Below are 21,840 nucleotides of genomic sequence, written 5' to 3'. Positions count from 1 at the left end.
TTAGAAAATATCAATGGCATATCAAATACAATTTAAATAAAAATTGAATGCCTCTTTTCTATTTGCAGCCTTCTGAGGTAAATATCAACATTAACTTTTTCCACAGGCTAATAAATTTGAAAATAAAAATAACAATGAATAAACCAACCATTCAGGACTTTAAACTGCTCAGTTTGCAACACACTGATCTAATCTGATGTGCCCAAACCAGATACCTGCCATCTTTTCTTGGATGCTAGTTAATTAATGTCGGGGCTCAGGCTTTGAGCTGAGGCAACCTTCATTATCCAATGAAGGTGTTCATCAGTCATTATATCTCGTAGTCCACCCGGACCACAGTCTTGGGGGCGTGTCTTAAAGGCATTGCCTTTAACGTCCTCTACGAGCTGTCGTCACGTCCGCTTTCCATCCATTCTAACAACGTGCCGGCCCAGTCACATGATATGTGCGGCTTCCGTACGCACACATACGTGAATGCAAGGAATACTTGATCAACGGCGATACAGGTTACACTGAGAGTGCCCGTATAAACAACTTTAACACTGTTACAAATATGCGCCACACTGTGAACCCACACCAAATAAGAATGACAAACACATTTTGAGAGAACATCAAAACCGATTTAGGAATATTGTGGGAAAGTTGAAGCTGGCTAACAAATGGCTTGCTTTCAAAATAGCAATGTTTTGTACAATTTTTACTATTAGTCGCACAAATTTAACTTTTTATTTTCCCGCTGCCCTCATTTGTCATGTGTTTTTAGATGAAGGAGCATCACCCACATCCATGATGCCGCTGAGGCCAAGAGAAAGTGATCTGTTGCATGTTAAGAGGAACAATACAGGCAGACAAATGGAGGACGAGCATTAGTAAACCAAGTCTGAAGCTTTACAACAGGACCATTTGAAAAGCTGAATACAAACTGGGAATCAATATACAGTATTAGTTATTGTCTATTGATGTTGTTTATACATATACTGCACTAATATATTTGCATTATTATCCTGCACACTGTTTATTTCCTCATTCTATGTCATGCTCATCTCGATTTATTTATACATTATCTTGTTTGTTTTTAACCTATTTTATGCACACCATATGTTTAATGTTATACCAAGTGTTAACATTTCATGATTGTGCACAATACATATTTATTTAAAATACTAAACAGAAAGGTACTTCCTGAAGTGTAAAATAGTATTTTCCAAGGTAATAAATTAATCAAAATATATTTCCTACGTAAGAACTTTTATTTTATTATTTTTCTCTGTTATACTTTTAATTGAAGAATAAATATACATCTACAACGTACAAGCACATTGAGGCACTTTCAATACAAGACCATTCGATATTTTTGTTTCAATATTTTACAACAGGTCGAGAAATGTACATAATAAATCAAATTCTCATACAAAACAACGGTACAAGTAAATATAAGAGAGTATACAATTGAGAATAAAATACAATTTATAAAAAAAATTAAATAATAAATAAAAACTTATATTTTTATTATTTAATGAGAACTTTTATTTTGGTGGCAGGGACAGGCTTTTGCATTGCGCATGCCCAGTGAACACTCTTATGTAACTTCTTCTTTGGACAGCCATTTTGGAGGTTAATTAACCCAACGGGCAGGTACATTTTCTTTCAGGATTTCGCATGCTGGTCATGGCTTTGATACACACTGGTAGGTTAATAATATTCCCTTATTAGCGGTGTTAAATAAATAAATGTAAGTTACGAGCGCTCGAGTGTTTCTTATAGGTACAAATCCTGGCCTCACTCACAAGAGCCTTAATTGCAGTTGTCTAGTTAGTACACTCGACGTTGCTTATGTCAGTTACGTCCTTTAAATTAGTTGTCTTAACCTTGTGTGTTTGGTTTGTGTTTTTTAATGCGGTGTGGAGTAAAATATGTCTTACTGTTTCGTTATTTTACTAGCTTTTAAAATGTGTTCAAGTTCATCTGCGGTATTACATAAATGCTGCCCTCTGGTGTCTGAGGCGATAACTGTTAGCTAAACTTTAAACAACAGGCTTCGGTAGTATAATGCAGTGTTATAATGTATTCGGTTTGAGGACACAGTCCGAATGTTTCCACGATGTTTGCTCAAACCAGGTCATTCTAATGTGCACTTTGCAAGGGTCACAAAATGTTTTACCTACGCGGAACATTTTAATGTGTTAATCTTGCATCGGAACAAACGCGCGTCGCTTTGTTTCTTTGGGAACATTTTAATAGACGGACCGTGTATTTTGCCTGTTCACCGTATTAAGTGCGTATTTAACATACAGCGTCGTTTAAAGCCTGACAACTATTTGTGTAACTAAATGCTTTTTTACACTGCTTCGAAGTTGTCAAGCGTTGTATAAACGTGATTTCGTTTAAAGTAAAAACAACTATTAAAGCACGCCAGATCTCGCAATGCATTCTGGGGCGTACATGCACTAGCGTTCTAGATCATTATAAATAATTTAAGAGTTCTAATCCGCCAATAATGACATACACTTACTTGCTTTGTTGTTCGCGTATAAACTGTTATTTTACGGGAGTAAACAGCAAGAGCGCCCCCAAGTGAAAAAAGTAGCCCTGTAGATGACATGCCGTTGAAATCCAATGTTAGGTTAAGACTATACTTTCAGGGATCATTTCTATAGTTCTTGACTTGAGAAATGTGTTTCTAAAGTGTTTGGTCTCGCTAACCGCGATGAAGAGATGAGATATCCCTTCCTGAACGTGAAGCTGACATCGAATAATGATTCTATCATACGTTCGATGTCATTGATGAACGTTCATCGCCCCCTTGTGGGGTTTTGATGGAAGGGGTATGTTCAGAGTGGTTGTAGCCAATACTTGTGAAATACAATGGAAATGGTAGCATTTGTGTAGCTTTGCAAAAGTAAATAAGGACACACTTTGAAGAAGGTCAGCACCACAAAAGGGACTTTAATCTTCTCACATTGAAAAAATGTACAAGGGGCCTTGTTAAATCACTGCACAATAACTTTCAAAGTCAACTCTAGATTAGTGATGGGATCGGCAGTTCTTTTGACTGTACTGAATCTCTAGAATCAGTTCCTTAAAATGATTCGTTCAAAAAATTTGTTCACCGAACCCCCCCCCCCCCCCCCCCCCCAAAAAAAAATGGGGGGGGGCGTGCGTAGTACAGTACAGTGCAGACATTCGCGGGAGAAGCAGCAAATAGGCGCCCACACAACACTACAGCCCCTCCCTAAATCACGTTCGCGAACGACAACACTACCGCCCCTCCCTGAATCACGTTCGCGAACGACGCAACACTACCGCCCCTCCCTGAATCACGTTCGCGAACGACAACACTACCGCCCCTCCCTGAATCACGTTCGCGAACGACAACACTACCGCCCCTCCCTGAATCACGTTCGCGAACGACGCAACACTACCGCCCCTCCCTGAATCAGGTTCGCGAACGACACAACACTACCGCCCCTACCTGAATCACTTTTGCGAACGACAACACTACCGCCCCTCCCTGAATCACGTTCGCGAACGACACCACTACCGCCCCTACCTGAATCACGTTCGCGAACGACAACACTACCGCCCCTCCCTGAATCACGTTCGCGAACGACACAACACTAAGGGGGCGCCCCTTAGTACAGTACGTAGTACAGTACAGTGCAGACATTCGCGGGAGAAGCAGCAAATAGGGTGAACGCGAGTCCCCACGCACTGCGTAGGGACTCGCGTTAATCTAACAACAACAACAGTTGCAGTAGAAGGGATAATAATAATATGAATCAGAATTGATCCCCAAGGAGGAATTTATTTTTGTTACAATAACTGTGTAAATATTAGCCTATGTATGTGTACATACATTAGTTATTATTTTTAATTTAAATCTTCTCAAAACAGCCTGCCCTACACTTTGCCCCCCGCCAGTAGACTGCTAGTAGACTAGTAGTCTACTCTCATAACTTTATGTGTTGAGATAACGGGGACGTGTGTTTGTTTTCATGTGGCTTGTTTTCATGGGATCGGCAGTTCTTTTGACTGTACTGAATCACTAGAATCAGTGACTGACACAGCGCCACACTGTGGCCGCAGTTCAGTACGTGAACCGAATCACTTCTGCAGTTCTTTTGACTGTACTGAATCACTAGAAACAGTGACTGACACAGCGCCACACTGTGGCCGCAGTTCAGTACGTGAACCGAATCACTTCTGCAGTTCTTTTGACTGTACGAATCACTAGAATCAGTGACTGACACAGCGCCACACTGTGGCCGCAGTTCAGTACGTGAACCGAATCACTTCTGCAGCAGCAGTACAGTTTAATTGCAAATCAGCATTATTATAAGGATGATGATAGCTACTAAACAACAACAACAACAACAGTTGCAGTAGAATGGATGATAATAATAATAATAATAATATGAATCAGAATTGATCCCCAAGGAGAAATGTATTTTTGTTACAATAACTGTGTAAATAATAGCCTATGTATGTGTACATACATTAGTTATTATTTTTATTTTAAATCTTCTCAAAACAGCCTGCCCTACACTTTACCCTCCGCCCCTCCCCCTCGCGTCGCTGCTGCTCCGCCTGCACAGACTTTCTACTAGTCTACTCTCATAACTTTATGTGTTGAGATAATGGGGACGTGTGTTTGTTTTCATGTGGCCTGAGTCAACATTAGCCGTTAGCTTGGAGAATGAATGGAGAACGGATGCCAATGGCATGAAACATATCCCCGCGACGGGGGGAGAATCACTCGCGGCATTGGGGCAAGCAGAGCAGAGAGAGAGAGCGTTGTCGTTCACTGAGTGATTCATGTCGTTAATCCGCGGTGAACGAATCGTTCGCTCAGTCCCTCCCCCCGCCCTCTCATTGGCTGCGTCGTTCGCAGATGTCGAGGGTTCAGTGAGTCACAGAATGCGCCAGTTCCACTCATACCGGCATGGTCGCGGCGGAGCTCAACTGAACTGAGAAAGGAACGAATCAGTTCATGAAGTGATTCGGTTCAGTACGTTCACTCAAAAGATTCGTTCGTTCGAACGAATCGTTCGTGAACGACACAACACTACTACCCAATACCCCGCCTGGACGACCTGCAATATGGTCGGCTATGGCAATTTTTGACAGTCCCTACGGGGACTATCTCTTCTGTTCAAAACAAGAAATCAACTAATAAATTGTACTGTAAAGTGTAAACTCTCTGATCAGATACTGATAGTTTGTGCAAATAGGCCTAATGTGTCTGCTAAAATGTAAAAGGTTGTGTGTTTGCAAGTAAGAACATAGCCATCTAAAGAACAACAACAGTAAACATGTGTTAAAAGAGAGCAACAAATCGGAATGTTTTATTTATATATATATATATATATTTAAATGTAAAAAGAGCAACAAATCGGAATGTTATGTATGTATATATATATATATAAATATATATATATATATATATATATATTTATATTTATATATATATATTTAGCTGCATGTGTTGGAACTTGTCCAGGGTGTACCCCGCCTTCCGCCCGATTGTAGCTGAGATAGGCTTCAGCGCCCCCCGCGACCCTCAAAGGGAATAAGCGGTAGAAAATGGATGGGATGGATGGTGTTGTGAACAAAGACTTGGACATTAGACAATGTCGGTGCAATATGATTTAGAGAACATTATATTGTGACTCATTAATCAGTTGTAATATTGACCCTGATTGTGAAGGGTGTGGTGGATAATGACCACACTCAAAGTAACATGGGAATGGTAGCCTTGCTCAGTGGCAGTATTGTAGCCTATGAAGTCTAGCTGAGGCGCGATTATTGCTATTTGAAAACTTTACCCAATACCCCGCCTGGACGACCTGCAATATGGTCGGCTATGGCAATTTTTGACAGTCCCTACGGGGACTATCTCTTCTGTTCAAAACAAGAAATCAACTAATACTTTTCATAAGATAATATAAATAATGCAAATTTGACTATCAAAAATTCGGGTAGTAAATATTTATGGTACTGTTAGAATTAATTGCAACCGTCAGATTGTTTAGTATTATTCCAAGTACTTAATTGGTAAAATGACTTTATTACACTGAAACACATTTTAGTGGTACTCAAAGGAAATGATCACACCTAATTGTATATAACATGTGTGAAAAAAGAGCAACAAATCGGAATGTTTTATATATATATATATATATATATATATATATATATATATATATATATATATATATATATATATATGTATGTATGTATGTATGTATATATATATATATATATATATATATATATATATATATATATAAAATCAGAATGTAATATATATATATTTATATATATATATATATATTGCTGCATGTGTTGTGAACAAAGAGTTGGACATTAGACAATGTCGGTGCAATATGATTTAGAGAACATTATATTGTGACTCATTAATCAGTTGTAATATTGACCATGATTGTGAAGGGTGTGGTGGATAATGACCACCCTTAAAGTAACATGGGAATGGTAGCCTTGCTCAGTGGCAGTATTGTAGCCTATGAAGTCTATCTGAGGCGCGATTATTGCTATTTGAAAACTTTACCCAATACCCCGCCTGGACGACCTGCAATATGGTCGGCTATGGCAATTTTTGACAGTCCCTACGGGGACTATCTCTTCTGTTCAAAACAAGAAATCAACTAATACTTTTCATAAGATAATATAAATTATGCAAATTTGACTATCAAAAATTCGGGTAGTAAGTATTTATGGTACTGTTAGAATTAATTGCAACCGTCAGATTGTTTAGTATTATTCCAAGTACTTAATTGGTAAAATGACTTTATTACACTGAAACACATTTTAGTGGTGCTCAAAGGAAATGATCACACCTAATTGTATATAACATGTGTGAAAAAAGAGCAACAAATCGGAATGTTTTATATATATATATATATATATATATATATATTTATATGAAAAAAGAGCAACAAATCGGAATGTTATGTATATATATATATATATATATATATATATATATATATATATATATATATATATATATATATATATATATATATTAAAAAAATCAGAATGTAATATATATATATTTATATATATATATATATATTGCTGCATGTGTTGTGAACAAAGAGTTGGACATTAGACAATGTCGGTGCAATATGATTTAGAGAACATTATATTGTGACTCATTAATCAGTTGTAATATTGACCATGATTGTGAAGGGTGTGGTGGATAATGATGACCCTCAAAGTAACATGGGAATGGTAGCCTTGCTCAGTGGCAGTATTGTAGCCTATGAAGTTTATCTGAGGCGCGATTATTGCTATTTGAAAACTTTACCCAATACCCCGCCTGGACGACCTGCAATATGGTCGGCTATGGCAATTTTTGACAGTCCCTACGGGGACTATTTCTTCTGTTCAAAACAAGAAATCAACTAATACTTTTCATAAGATAATATAAATAATGCAAATTTGACTATCAAAAATTCGGGTAGTAAATATTTATGGTACTGTTAGAATTAATTGCAACCGTCAGATTGTTTAGTATTATTCCAAGTACTTAATCGGTAAAATGACTTTATTACACTGAAACACATTTTAGTGGTGCTCAAAGGAAATGATCACACCTAATTGTATATAACATGTGTGAAAAAAGAGCAACAAATCGGAATGTTTTATATATATATATATATATATATATATATATATATATATATATATATATATATATATATATATATATATATATGAAAAAAGAGCAACAAATCGGAATGTTATGTGTATATATATATATATATATATATATATATATATATATATATATATATATATATATATATATATATATATATAAAATCAGAATGTAATATATATATATTTATATATATATATATATATATTGCTGCATGTGTTGTGAACAAAGAGTTGGAGAATTAGACAATGTCGGTGCAATATGATTTAGAGAACATTATATTGTGACTCATTAATCAGTTGTAATATTGACCATGATTGTGAAGGGTGTGGTGGATAATGAGCACCCTCAAAGTAACATGGGAATGGTAGCCTTGCTCAGTGGCAGTATTGTAGCCTATGAAGTCTATCTGAGGCGCGATTATTGCTATTTGAAAACTTTACCCAATACCCCGCCTGGACGACCTGCAATATGGTCGGCTATGGCAATTTTTGACAGTCCCTACGGGGACTATCTCTTCTGTTCAAAACAAGAAATCAACTAATACTTTCATAAGATAATATAAATAATGCAAATTTGACTATCAAAAATTCGGGTAGTAAATATTTATGGTACTGTTAGCATTAATTGCAACCGTCAGATTGTTTAGTATTATTCCAAGTACTTAATTGGTAAAATGACTTTATTACACTGAAACACATTTTAGTGGTGCTCAAAGGAAATGATCACACCTAATTGTATATAACATGTGTGAAAAAAGAGCAACAAATCGGAATGTTTTTTTTATATATATATATATATATATATATATATATATATATATATATATATATATATATATATATATATATATATATATATTTATTTATATTTATATGAAAAAAGAGCAACAAATCGGAATGTTATGTATATATATATATATATATATATATATATATATATATATATATATATATATATATATATATATAAAAAATCAGAATGTAATATATATATATATATATATTGCTGCATGTGTTGTGAACAAAGACTTGGACATTAAACAATGTCGGTGCAATATGATTTAGAGAACATTATATTGTGACTCATTAATCAGTTGTAATATTGACCATGATTGTGAAGGGTGTGGTGGATAATGACCACCTTCAAAGTAACATGGGAATGGTAGCCTTGCTCAGTGGCAGTATTGTAGCCTATGAAGTCTATCTGAGGCGCGATTATTGCTATTTGAAAACTTTACCCAATACCCCGCCTGGACGACCTGCAATATGGTCTGCTATGGCAATTTTTGGCAGTCCCTACGGGGACTATCTCTTCTGTTCAAAACAAGAAATCAACTAATACTTTTCATAAGATAATATAAATATTGCAAATTTGACTATCAAAAATTCAGGTAGTAAATATTTATGGTACTGTTAGAATTAATTGCAACCGTCAGATTGTTTAGTATTATTCCAAGTACTTAATTGGTAAAATGACTTTATTACACTGAAACACATTTTAGTGGTGCTCAAAGGAAATGATCACACCTAATTGTACTGTAAAGTGTAAACTCTCTGATCAGATACTGATACTTTGTGCAAATATGCCTAATGTGTTTGCTAAAATGTAAACAGTTGTGTGTTTGCAAGTAAGAACATAGCCATCTAAAGAACAACAACAGTAAACGTGTGAAAAAAGAGCAACAAATCGGAATGTTTTATTTATATATATATATATATATATATACACATTATATATATATATATATACAGTATATATATATATATATATATATACACATTATATATATATATATATACAGTATATATATATATATATATATATATATATATATATATATATATATATATATATATATATATATATATATATATATATATATATATATATATATATATATATATATATATATATAAGAGATGCGCGGATAGGCAATTATTTCATCCGCAACCGCATCACAAAAGTCGTCATCCACCCGCCATCCGCCCGAACTAACATTTTATCAAAACCACAACCGCCCGCCACCCGCCACCCACCCGTTGTTATATATCTAATATAGACGATGCAAGGCATTAGTGAGGTTAGAAAGCTTTTGCTTGTTAAAGAAAGGAAACTGATCCAATGCAGCAGAGACATTCAATGCGTGCCACGCATTAATATCTGTTGGCCACGCATTGGAGGCTAAGAGATATTAATGCGTGATAATATTATTTATCATTATTATAATATTATTGTCATTTCCATTAAGAAAGTGTTGACTATTATTGTTATTTTTTTTCCCTGGTCTTTAGTATTCCCTTTTTTAGTTTGTCGCGTACCACGTTTACTGCCGGCGTTGCCATCTTTTTTATTTTTTTCTTCTTCTGCTGTTGTGTTGTGTTGTGTTGTGGTGTGCTGTGTCACGCCAAATTTCTTACCCCTACAAAAACCTTCCCTCCCTCCATTTACTTCCGTGGTCATGTTTCCTCTTACGTCATTGACAGCGATCGATAGCACTTCGGCTTTGACTGCCCGGGGGTTAAGGACCCCCGGCAACTTTGTGACTTTATTGGACGCAGCCCCGGAAGTAAATGGGGGGAAGGTTTTTGTAGTGGGGGGAATAAATTTGGCGTGACAGCTGCAGCAGTGCCTGATGAATAATTGCCTGTTTCAAAGAGTGCTGCTCGTTTTTCGTATGTGGGTAACAACATTTAACTATGTATATATATTTCCGAATTGGTTCAATCGCCACCCGCCCGAATCTATTTAAAATCTATTTTTTTCGTCATGCATCCGCCCGACCCGCGGATTATCCGCGGACTCCGCGGTTGTGTCCGCAAACCGCGCATCTCTAATATATATATATTTATTTTTATGAAAAAAGAGCAACAAATCGGAATGTTTTATATACATATATATATATATATATATATATATATATATATATATATATATATATATATATATTAGGGCTGGGAATCTTTGGGTGTCCCACGATTCGATTCAAAATCGATTCTATGGGTCACGATTCGATTCAAAATCGATTTTTTTTTCAATTCAAAACGATTCTCGATTCAAAAACAATTATTTATTTTTTTTTGGAAAACAATACACAACAATACCATAATAGTGCAATACAATTTAATTTTGGAGTTCTGAACTTGTAATTTCTTGCAGTGTTTATTAAGTGGTAATATGTCACATTTGTCCCAATTAACTTTATACCCTGATAAACAGTCATATTCAGTGATGACATTATTGATATAAAGAAGAGAGGAGTTAACATGTGACAGGTAAAAAAATTATGTCGTCACAATACATCGATAGCTTATTATACTGAGCCAATTTTTATACCATGAATATTATTTTCACTTCTTATTTTTGCAGCTAAGGGTTCAATAACCAAATTAAATATTAATCCAGATGCAGGACATCCCTGTTTTACTCCTCTTTTTAACGAAAAAGGTTCTGAAATATGATTATTGGTTTTGACTGATGCCATGGGCCTTGTATAAAGCATCTTAATCCATTGTATAAAATTATCTCCAAATCCAAATTTACGTAATGTGCAAAACATAAATGACCAGTTTATGCGGTCGAATGCCTTCTCCGCATCAACACTACATACTGCTGTGGGATAAGGGAGACTTCTAGCATAGTAAATAACATTAAACAATTTCCTTGTATTGTCTGAAGATTGAAGCCAGTTTGGTCAGTATGAATTAATTTTCCTATTACATTTGATAATCGTGTGGCTAAGATTTTTGCCAAGATTCAAAAGGATTCTCTATTCATTCAATACATAGGATTTCAGCAGGATCTACCCCAGTCTGCTGACATGCAAGCAGAGTAGTAGATTTTTGTAAAAATCTTTTATAATTGTAAAGGACAATGTTTTATCAACTGTTTGCAATAATGTACATTTGTTTTAACTATTAAATGAACCAAAAATATTACTTATTTTATCTTTGTGAAAATATTGGACACAGTGTGTTGTCAAGTTTATGAGATGCGATGCAAGTGTAAGCCACTGTGACACTATTGTTCTTTTTTATTTTAATGTCTAATGATAATGTCAATGAGGGATTTTTAATCATTGCTATGTTGAAATTGTAACTAATATTGATACTGTTGTTGATAATATTCATTTTTGTTTTACTACTTTGGTTTGTCCTGTGTCGTGTTTGTGTCTCCTCTCAATTGCTCTGTTTATTGCAGTTCTGAGTGTTGCTGGGTCGGGTTTGGTTTTGGAATTGGATTGCATTGTTATGGTATTGCTGTGTATTGTTTTGTTGGATTGATTAATAAAAAAAATAAAAAAAATGTAAAAAAAAAAATAATAAAAAAAAAAAAATAGATTTTTTAAAAATGAGAATCGATTCTGAATCGCACAACGTCAGAATCGCGATTCGAATTGATTTTTTCCCCCACCCCTAATATATATATATATATATATATATAATTACATTCCGATTTGACGATATTTACTACCCGAACTTTTGATAGTCAAATTTGCTTAAATTATATAATCTTATGTAAAGTATTAGTTGAATTGTTGTTTTGAACAGAAGAAATAGTCCCCGTAGGGACTGTCAAAAATTGCCATAGCTGACCAAATTACAGGTCATCCAGGCAGGGTATTGGGTAAAGTTTTCAACTAGCAATAATCACGCCTCAGATAGACTTCATGGGCTACGATACTGCCACTGAGCAAGGCTACCATTCCATTGTTACTTTGAGGGTGGTCATTATCCACCACACCCTTCACAATCATGGTCAATATTACAACTGATTAATGAGTCACAATATAATGTTCTCTAAATCATATTACACCGACATTGTCTAATGTCCAAGTCTTTGTTCACAACACATGCAGCTAAAATGTATTTATACAACTCTCTTTGTGTCGCAATGCATGATGGGACCCACCACCTAACAATCAGTCATACCGTAGTGATGGGATCGGCAGTTCTTTTGACCGTACTGAATCACTAGAATCAGTTCCTTAAATTGAGTCGTTAAAAAAATTTGTTCACCAAAGTTTATGTGTTGAGATAATGGGGACGGGGCGCGTGTGTGTGTTTGTTTTCATGTGGCCTGAGTCAACATTAGCCGTTAGCTTGGAGAATGAATGGAGAACGGATGCCAATGGCATGAAACATATCCCCGCGACGGGAGGAGAATCACTCGCGGCATTGGGGCAAGCAGAGCAGAGAGCGAGAGCGTTGTCGTTCACTGAGTGATTAATGTCGTTAATCCGCGGTGAACAAATCGTTCGCTCAGTCCCTCCCCCCGCAACCCATGATGAGTAGCTAGCTGCGTCGTTCGCTGACGTCGAGGGTTCAGTGAGTCACAGAATGCGCCAGTTCCACCCATATCGGCATGGTCGCGGCGGAGCTCAACTGAACTGAGAAAGGAACGAATCAGTTCATGAAGTGATTCGGTTCAGTACGTTCACTCAAAAGATTTGTTCGTTCGAACGAATCGTTCACGAACGACACAACACTACTCCAGATTGTGTTCTTGGTTTAAAAATAGAAAAAGGACATTCTGAAAATGTACAAATCATAATGTTGCGTTTTTTTTACACTTTCATCTGCCTCACAATATGAAGGTCCGAGGTTCGATGCTGCGCTCGGGATCTTTCTGTGTGGAGTTTGCATGTCCTCCCCGCGACTGCGTGGGTTCCCTCCGGATACTCCGGCTTCCTCCCACCTCCAAAGACATGCACCTGGGGATAGGTTGATTGGCAACACTAAATTGGCCCTAGTGTGTGAATGTTGTCTGTCTATCTGTGTTGGCCCTGTGATGAGGTGGCGACTTGTCCAGGGTGTACCCCGCCTTCTGCCCGAATGCAGCTGAGTTAGGCTCCAGCGACCCCGAAAGGGACAAGCGGTAGAAAATGGATGCGATGGATGGATGGAAGTTACAGTTGATAGTATTCAATCTTTATTTGTGTTATCTATTCTTTCTAAATAAATTATGTGATAATGTTCATCAGTCAACTCATTGGTGTTAATTTTCAATCTATAAAGATAAAAAAAATAATATCAAAATCAAATTACAGCATGTTATTTATGTAGTTTGCTCATTTTCTTTGACTGGTGCACTAACGTGTGTTTTTTTTTTTACATATGTAGCATCATCTACAAAGATACAAAGAATTGCTATTGCGACATCTGGTGGACACATTTAGAAACAGCGGTTTCTTTCATTAAAAATGTTGTCTTATTTTTATACTTAGCAAACTCATCCCTGTTCCGTTTGACACCGTACGTTAGACACCCCTGAGCTATAAGTAATGTTGTATGACATTAGTACAGTGGTTCTTAAAGGCCTACTGAAATGAATTTTTTTTATTTAAACGGGGATAGCAGATCTATTCTATGTGTCATACTTGATCATTTCGCGATATTGCCATATTTTTGCTGAAAGGATTTAGTATAGAACAACGACGATAAAGATTGCAACTTTTGGTATCTGATAAAAAAAAGGCTTGCACCTACCGGAAGTAGCGTGACGTAGTCAGTTGAACATATACGCAAAGTTCCCTATTGTTTACAATGATGGCCGCATGAAGTGAGAGAGATTCGGACCGAGAAAGCGACAATTTCCCCATTAATTTGAGCGAGGATGAAAGATTTGTGGATGAGTAAAGTGCAAGTGAAGGACTAGTGGGGAGTTGAAGCTATTCAGATAGGGAAGATGCTGTGAGAGCCGAGGGTGACCTGATATTCAGCTGGGAATGACTACAACAGTAAATAAACACAAGACATATATATACTCTATTAGCCACAACACAACCAGGCTTATATTTAATATGCCACAAATTAATCCTGCATAAAAACACCTGCGTGTTTGTTATGCTAGCTCCTAGCTCCTCTGCTAGCTCCTAGCTCCATAGAACACGCCAATACAATTCAAACACCTGATCAACACACACAATCACTCAGCCCAAAAGACAGTTTACCTAACCCAAGGTTCATAAAGCTTATATATTTTTAAAAAGTTACGTACGTGACGCGCACATACGGTCAAGTTATCGAATGTTTAGCAGCCAAGGCTGCATACTCACGGTACCTGATATTCAGCTGGGAATGACTACAACAGTAAATAAACACAAGACATATATATACTCTATTAGCCACAACACAACCAGGCTTATATTTAATATGCCACAAATTAATCCTGCATAATAACACCTGCGTGTTTGTTATGCTAGCTCCTAGCTCCTCTGCTAGCTCCTAGCTCCATAGAACACGCCAATACAATTCAAACACCTGATCAACACACACAATCACTCAGCCCAAAAGACCGTTCACCTAACCCAAGGTTCATAAAGCTTATATATTTTTAAAAAGTTACGTACGTGACGCGCACGTCCGGTACGGTACGTGTTATGCTAGCTCCTAGCTCCTCTGCTAGCTCCTAGCTCCATAGAACACGCCAATACAATTCAAACACATGATCAACACACACAATCACTCAGCCCAAAAGACCGTTCACCTAACCCAAGGTTCATAAAGCTTATATATTTTAAAAAAGTTACGTACATACGCAAAAAAAAGCCAAAGCTGCATACTCACAGTAGCACGTCTGCGTCTTTGTCATCCAAATCAAAGTAATCCTGGTAAGAGTCTGTGTTGTCCCAGTTCTCTACAGGCGTCTGTGTATCCAAATCAAAAGTCCTCCTGGTTAGAGTCTCTGTTATCCGAGTTCTTCCATCTTGACTGCATCTTTCGGGAATGTAAACAAAGAAGCGCCGGCTGTGTACTGTTGTGGCTGACTACGTTCGAAAAATACGTCCATTTCGCACCGACAACTTTCTTCTTTGCTTGCTTGGCTTCCTTCTCCATAATGCAATGAACATGATTGAAACAGATTCACGAACACAGATGTCCAGAATACTGTGGAATTATGAAATGAAAACAGAGCTTTTTCGTATCGGCTTCAATGTGGAAGGCATACCCGTGTTCGCCGGGCTACGTCACGCGCATACGTCATCCGCAGAGGCGTTTCGAACCGGAAGTTTAGCGGCAAATTTAATATGTCACTTTATAAGTTAACCCGGCCGTATTGGCATGTGTTATAATGTTAAGATTTCATCATTGATATATAAACTATCAGACTGCGTGGTCGGTAGTAGTGGGTTTCAGTAGGCCTTTAACCTGGGTTCGATCGAACCCTAGGGGTTCGGTGAGTCAGCCTTAGGGGTTCGGCGGAGCCTCTACCGCAGAGGTCAAGACACACCCGACTCATCGTGTAAATAAAAACTTCTCCCTGTCGGCGTATTATGGATACCACCAAACAATGTTCCCTCTAATTTTCCATCTGATTTGCAAGTGTGTAATTTGTTGTGAGTTCATGCACTGTGTTGGTTTTGTTCTTTGAACAAGGTGATGTTCATGCACAGTTCATTTTCTGAACCAGTAAAAAAAACATATAACTTTGTCTTGAATTTGAAAACTTTTTTTTTTTTTTCCCCCACTAAAGAAGGGTTCGGTGTATGCGCATATTAAACTGGTGGGGTTCGGTACCTCCAACAAGGTTAAGAACCACTGCATTAGTATAATCAAATATGTATCTAATTTAAGTTATGAGGTGGCGACCTGACCAGGGTGTACACCGCTTTCCCCCCGAATGCAGCTGGGGGGCTGGGACAGGCTCCAGCACCCCTCAAGAGGGACAAGCGGTAAAAAATGGATGGATGAGTGTTAAAATAAACCTGTTGCAGAATTATGACATGATTCTATCATAAGTTCAGTGTCATTGATGAACGTTCATCGCCCCCTTGTGGGGCTTTGAAGGAAGGGATATGTTCAGAGTGGATATATTTAAAATATGTTAAATACAATGGTTCAGGTTACTAGCTAGGGCTTGATTTTATAGTAAATTAAGACATATTGAGATGACCAGCTATAGAACATTACACACGGCGCTCAAAATTATATCAAAATGTTTTAGCATGACTTTGGTAAGCTATGAAGCCGCACCGCTTGATGGATTGTACTGTGCTTCAACATAATAGTATTATTATGGTGTGTGTTTAAGGTAAGACGTTTTATTTGTGGGTCGCCTGTTGAATAGGCCTGGATTAAACTTTACAAAAATGTCCGAAATGGGATCAGGAAAATGTGATTTCATTTTGGGGCTGATCCGGATCACAATCTGGATTCAGGATTTTTCTACTATTGGGAGATAGAGTCTGCTTTTGGCTAATCTTACCCGAAATCAAATAAATCCCAGAACACGTCTTACCTGTCGGGGGAAGGACTGTTTTTTCAGGGTAAAGGCTCTTCATCAGGAGGGCGACCTCCTGCAGGGCATTCACGGCCTGTACCTGCCGAGCAAAACCGTCCAGCATGGCCTGACCGCAGCCGAGCAGGTACGCCTCCAAAACCACGGCCATGCGCTGGCGAAAATATGGACACGCCGTCACTTCGCCGCGCACGTACCAGAAGAAGAAGTGGCCGATGCGCTTGCTCTGCGGGGAGGAGATGGTCCATCAGGGAAAGGCAGTTGGGGAGAAAGTTCCGGAAGTTAACCACCAAAGAACATGAAAAAAGCCCGTCCTTTAGTGGGGATTTTTTTCATCACACAGTAAAGATGTGCCCTAATCCTGTTGTTTGTCAACATATAAAGAGATGCAAATGTCATCACTCACCCTTAAGGCTCTTTTGATGAGGTAGCAAGCGAGGACGCTATCATGGTACGCTTCCACTTTGAGGGTCTGTCAATAAAGAGATGTACTGTAAACGCTACAATGAACACCTCAGTGGGCCTTGTTTACGTAAGCAAATAACTGACAGGGTCCCTAATTAGAGCTCAGTGATTTTTTTTTTTTTTTGGGGGGGGGGGCATCAACAGCTGTGGCCGTAGGCAACGACCTGCTGTTGTTGTTTCTGAACTTCACAAGATGGCAGTAGCTGCATTAAGTATTATAAGGTCCTGCTTTTATCTCACATGCCAATGTTTTTGTTTTTATGTTAGTATGGATGTGCGTTCCTCAGAAACCCGTGAAATAAGGTGACTCAAATGTAGGGCATCCATCCGAGAGCTGAGCCAAAAGGCAAAGCTCTCAGTCTACCAAGATATGTACATTCCTACTCTCACCTATGGTCATGAAGTGTGGGTCATGACCGAAAGAATAAGATTGCGGATACAAGCGGCCAAAATGAGTTTCCTCAGAAGGGTGGCTGGCATCTCCCTTAGAGATAGGGTGAGAAGTTCAGTCAACCGAGAGAGACTCAGAGTAGAGCCGCTGCCCTTCGCTTGGAAAGGAGCCAGCTTAGGTGGTTCGGGTATCTCGTGCGGATGCCTCTCGAGCGTCTCCCTAGGGAGGTCCTCGTTGCACGATGCCACTGGGAGGAAACCCCACGGCAGGCCAAGGACCAGATGGGGGGATTACATCTCCTCTCTGGCCTGGGAACGCTTCGGGATTCCCCAGGAGGAAGTTGCTAATGTTGCTCTGGAGAGGGAAGTCTGGGGATCTCTGCAGGAGCTGTTGTCCCCGTGACCCGATTCCGGATAAGCGGTTGAAGATGGATGGAATTTTAGGGCATTCAATTGATCGCAAGTAGACTGTTTGGTTTGTCTTAGAAGACGATTTAAAAATTCATAGTGCGGTAGATCAATTTGAAAGGCTTTAAAACTGACAGCTAAGTATTCAGTGTGGAGATACACATACCTGCACCAACTGCAGCAAATACTTTAGAACGTCGTCATTGGAGAGGCTCTCTAGTCTCTGGACCGCTAATCTCCTGACCGCCTCGTCAGCAAAGTCCATGCTCAGCAGCTCCAGGGCCACGGTCACATCCAGTTCTGCCGGGTCCCAGTTTATCAGCAACCAGTGGACATCCTCCACCACTCTGCTATCCATCCAATCCACATTGCGGAGGAACTTAGGTAGGTTAGGACCGTAGCTAACGCTTTTCTCCCTAAATCTTTTTATGAGAGCCTTCTTCGGGCAAATGTCTTGAGAAAGACGTCTGAAGGTATTAGGCTCATTTGCTTTGTCCTGCATGGGTGCGCAGGCAGAATCAGACGGTATAGTGCTGGGAGTGTGGCTGAAGCACTTTGGGAGAACCACGGGGAAGCTGTAGCGGTCAAGAAGGAAGGTAATGGCCATGGAGTTGGAACTATCCGGGTTCGTAGCGCAGGACAGCTTGTCTGCTTGGTAGGTGATGGCCCCATCCTCCTGGTCATGGTGAGACCACATGTGTAGCGTTATGGATCCCTGTCTGAGGACCGACCTGTGCGCAAACAGCAAGATTCAACATTATAATAAGGACTAAAATTCTGGCTCCAAATTTCTTTCGTTTGGAGTTTTACTAGTAACAAACAAACAAAATGGTTAGTTTCTGACCTGTGATCTATCAAGAGAAGATTGACAAAGTAAAGCACTTTTTCTCTCCCTTTCGACACATCGGTCATTTTTGAAGCCGATTTTGCATCCTTGTTGTCATTGCTGCTGGTGTTAATAGTGAAGCCCAGCTTGGCTCCGTGTGGCAGATCCTTCAGGAACACATCAAAGTCCAGCCATTCATTCCACAGGACTTCGTCTGTGAAGGGTTTAGGAGGTGAAGACACCGACAAGAGAACCCTATTGCCGTAGAGTATCGACGCTTCCACAAAAACAGATTGTAGGGATTTGCTGGGCAGCATCGGAACGTCGATACCGACAAGTTTGACGCGAAACTTTCTGTTGCAGTCCCACAGGGATATCATGAAGACGTCTTCCGAATCTTTTCCTTTCAGGCAGATATCTTCATGGGACATAAATCTACCGCTGAAAGCGTCCACGAGCGGCAAATCCTCCAACTGGACCATCTCCTTGACAAGCTGCGAGATAGGGACCACAGACAGGTGGAGGTCTTGATTGTCTTTTAAGCACTGTCGCACCCATTGGAAGTCTCTCAGAGGGTAGTCCCCGGATATGAACTCCTCTCTTCCTGATACTTTCAGCACCATAGTGTCATGAAGGTCTTGCTTCTGCTCTGTCATGACTCGTTCAAAAAATTTCAGAAGGATATCAGGTGTTGCGGTATAATCGACTTTTATACTGAAGCTGATCTGATTCATGTAATGTAAGGTGATTGGGAGCTTTCTGTTTAGCAGGTGCTTTAAGTCGTCTTGCACCGGAGTGTTTGCGATCCAAGGCTCTGTGGTGTACAATGTTTCGTCTCGATGCTTCAGCTCCTCTTTTCTCAAAGATGCCAATTTCCTGCGGGTGTATGCCAGCTCGCCAAGTCTGTCCGATACCTCTTCCTCCAGATTGTGTCCCATTAGGAAGGCCAACAAGTGTTGTTGCTTCTGCTGGGACTCTGAATCCACTGTCACCGTCTCCTTCAGCATCATGTGGGCTGTTCGTAGTCCAGCGTCGTCATACCACCACGGCATGTTTAGTGTCCTGATGATCTGACAGTCGTCGTAGGCCTCGTACCAGTCGTCCACCTTACAATATAGCAAGGTATACCTCTCTGGATCCAGTATCGCAAGGGGATCAGGATGGAAGTTCTGCACCTGAATGCATAAAGTCAAACAATTTAAAACATATATCTTTATTCATTTGCGAGAATTGTAGCAAGGTAGTCCTTGGGGAGATTTGTCGGTGTTCCTCTTTCAATGGCTGCCTCATAAAGTGCAAACAGCGACAATGCTTTCTGCTCCGCCGCTCCCAGTCTGTGGAACGCTCTCCCTGACCACCTGAGGGGACCACAGACTGTGGATGCTTTTAAAAAAGGCTTAAGAACCCTTCTTTTTAAAAAAGCCTTTATTTTAGATATATGTGTGCTAGTTATAGCTATTAGGCTGTTCTAGTTTTTATTTTAATTTACTATTTATTTTACTTGTTGGGGGCAGCTATTTGTGGTTCTAGCGCTGTTGTTTTTTAAATGCACTGTAGTACTTTGAGGTTGTTTGTTCAATGATAAGTGCTTTTACAAATAAAATCTATTATTATTATTATTACGAATAAAATACTATACTGTATGAAAATAGTATTAAAGACATACAATATATTTTTAAAAAGCTGTATTTCCTTATCTCTGGGGTCTCCTACCCCTCGTTTGCGAGCTACTCGCCACACCTTTCCGATTAGCTCGTCGGGGGATTCTCGAAAGGTGACGCATTATTAGGGGTGTCAAAAAAAAGAGATTTTCGAATTAATCGCAATTCTTATTTGTAGCGATTCTTATTCGATTCAAAATAATCAAAATTGATTTTCATTTTTATTTTTATCTGTCCTCTCCAGCCACTCAGGCAAATCATACCATTTGATGTAGACCAGGGGTGTCAAACTCATTTTAGCTCAGAGGCCACATGGAGGAAAATCTATTCCCAAGTGGGCCAGACTGGTAAAATCATGGCATGATAACTTAAAAATAAAGGCAACTTCTGATTGTTTTCTTTGTTTAAAAATAGACCAAACACATTCTCCAAATGTAAAAATCATGTTGTTGTTTTTCACACTGACATATTGCGGTTAATAGTTTATCTTCATTCGTGGTCATTTATACTTCCTGAAGAAATTATGTGACTATGTTCATCAGTCAAATATGAGAGAGCGCAAGGTTGCATAGAGCTTGATGATCGCTAACGGTACTCGAAAAGATGGTTATGTTCTGGGGCCGGATAGCAGGTTGAGAAGGCTTATGAAGGCAGGACCTCTCATTAGTGCCAGGTGCATTGAGTGCTGATGGAAAGCAGCTGCTTGCTGCCGCCGGAGTGACGTGTGCAGCGGCATGCGCTTGCACAAGATGCTGTAATTTTTTAAAACTTTTTAACTTGCTTGTACATATTTAGATCTTAGTAGTGAGTGTGAATGTTGTCTATCTGTGTTGGCCCTGCGATGAGGTGGCCACTTGTCCGGGGTGTATGCAGCTGGGATAGGCTCCAGCACCTCCACGACCCCGAGAGGGACAAGCGGTAGAAAAGGATGGCTTGATAGATCAGGCCCTATGTCTTTTAAAATGTTGGAAAAGGAGGTGTGATTCACATCTAAATTGCGATTTTTGTTTCCTAAGATTTTGAACCGATTCTGGTTTTTAAGAATCGATTTTCAAAAGGACGTTTTTTTTTAGGCCAAGTAGGGAAAAAACGTGTAATAACTTTTCTGGACAGTAGGAAACAAAAGCATAACAATATGTTTACCTGCATGGAGATGTGCATCCTCA

The 21,840-nt window shown here is 38.9% G+C and overlaps 1 protein-coding gene and 7 non-coding genes across 9 annotated transcripts in view; 7 read left to right on the top strand and 1 right to left on the bottom strand.

The window, feature by feature from the left end:
• Positions 1-1,568: 1,568 nt before the first annotated feature.
• The window catches only part of LOC133653406 (troponin C, skeletal muscle), a 61,014-nt gene continuing 40,742 nt past the window's right edge, over positions 1,569-21,840 (top strand). The window contains exon 1 of one of the 2 annotated variants that reach the window (XM_062052629.1): positions 1,569-1,687. In XM_062052629.1, the coding sequence (XP_061908613.1) occupies positions 1,660-1,687 (28 nt within the window). In that variant the 5' untranslated portion in view covers positions 1,569-1,659. The remainder of the gene's footprint in view (positions 1,688-21,840) is intronic. The other variant, XM_062052631.1, reaches the window with a different exon arrangement.
• LOC133654442 (small nucleolar RNA U3) lies at positions 2,627-2,841 on the top strand. The gene has a single exon (XR_009826897.1). It is a non-coding gene; the product is annotated as a small nucleolar RNA U3 (small nucleolar RNA).
• LOC133654425 (U4 spliceosomal RNA) lies at positions 5,752-5,892 on the top strand. The gene has a single exon (XR_009826880.1). It is a non-coding gene; the product is annotated as a U4 spliceosomal RNA (small nuclear RNA).
• Positions 6,495-6,635, top strand: LOC133654427 (U4 spliceosomal RNA). Its single transcript, XR_009826882.1, has one exon. It is a non-coding gene; the product is annotated as a U4 spliceosomal RNA (small nuclear RNA).
• Positions 7,257-7,397, top strand: LOC133654424 (U4 spliceosomal RNA). Its single transcript, XR_009826879.1, has one exon. It is a non-coding gene; the product is annotated as a U4 spliceosomal RNA (small nuclear RNA).
• On the top strand, positions 8,054-8,194 carry LOC133654426 (U4 spliceosomal RNA). The gene has a single exon (XR_009826881.1). It is a non-coding gene; the product is annotated as a U4 spliceosomal RNA (small nuclear RNA).
• LOC133654429 (U4 spliceosomal RNA) lies at positions 8,851-8,991 on the top strand. Its single transcript, XR_009826884.1, has one exon. It is a non-coding gene; the product is annotated as a U4 spliceosomal RNA (small nuclear RNA).
• LOC133654428 (U4 spliceosomal RNA) lies at positions 12,244-12,384 on the bottom strand. The gene has a single exon (XR_009826883.1). It is a non-coding gene; the product is annotated as a U4 spliceosomal RNA (small nuclear RNA).

Source organism: Entelurus aequoreus, linkage group LG07 (assembly GCF_033978785.1).
Source record: "Entelurus aequoreus isolate RoL-2023_Sb linkage group LG07, RoL_Eaeq_v1.1, whole genome shotgun sequence".
Classification (NCBI taxonomy): domain Eukaryota; kingdom Metazoa; phylum Chordata; class Actinopteri; order Syngnathiformes; family Syngnathidae; genus Entelurus; species Entelurus aequoreus.
Note: the sequence above shows the minus strand (reverse complement) of the source record. Positions and strands in the feature narration are given on the sequence as shown.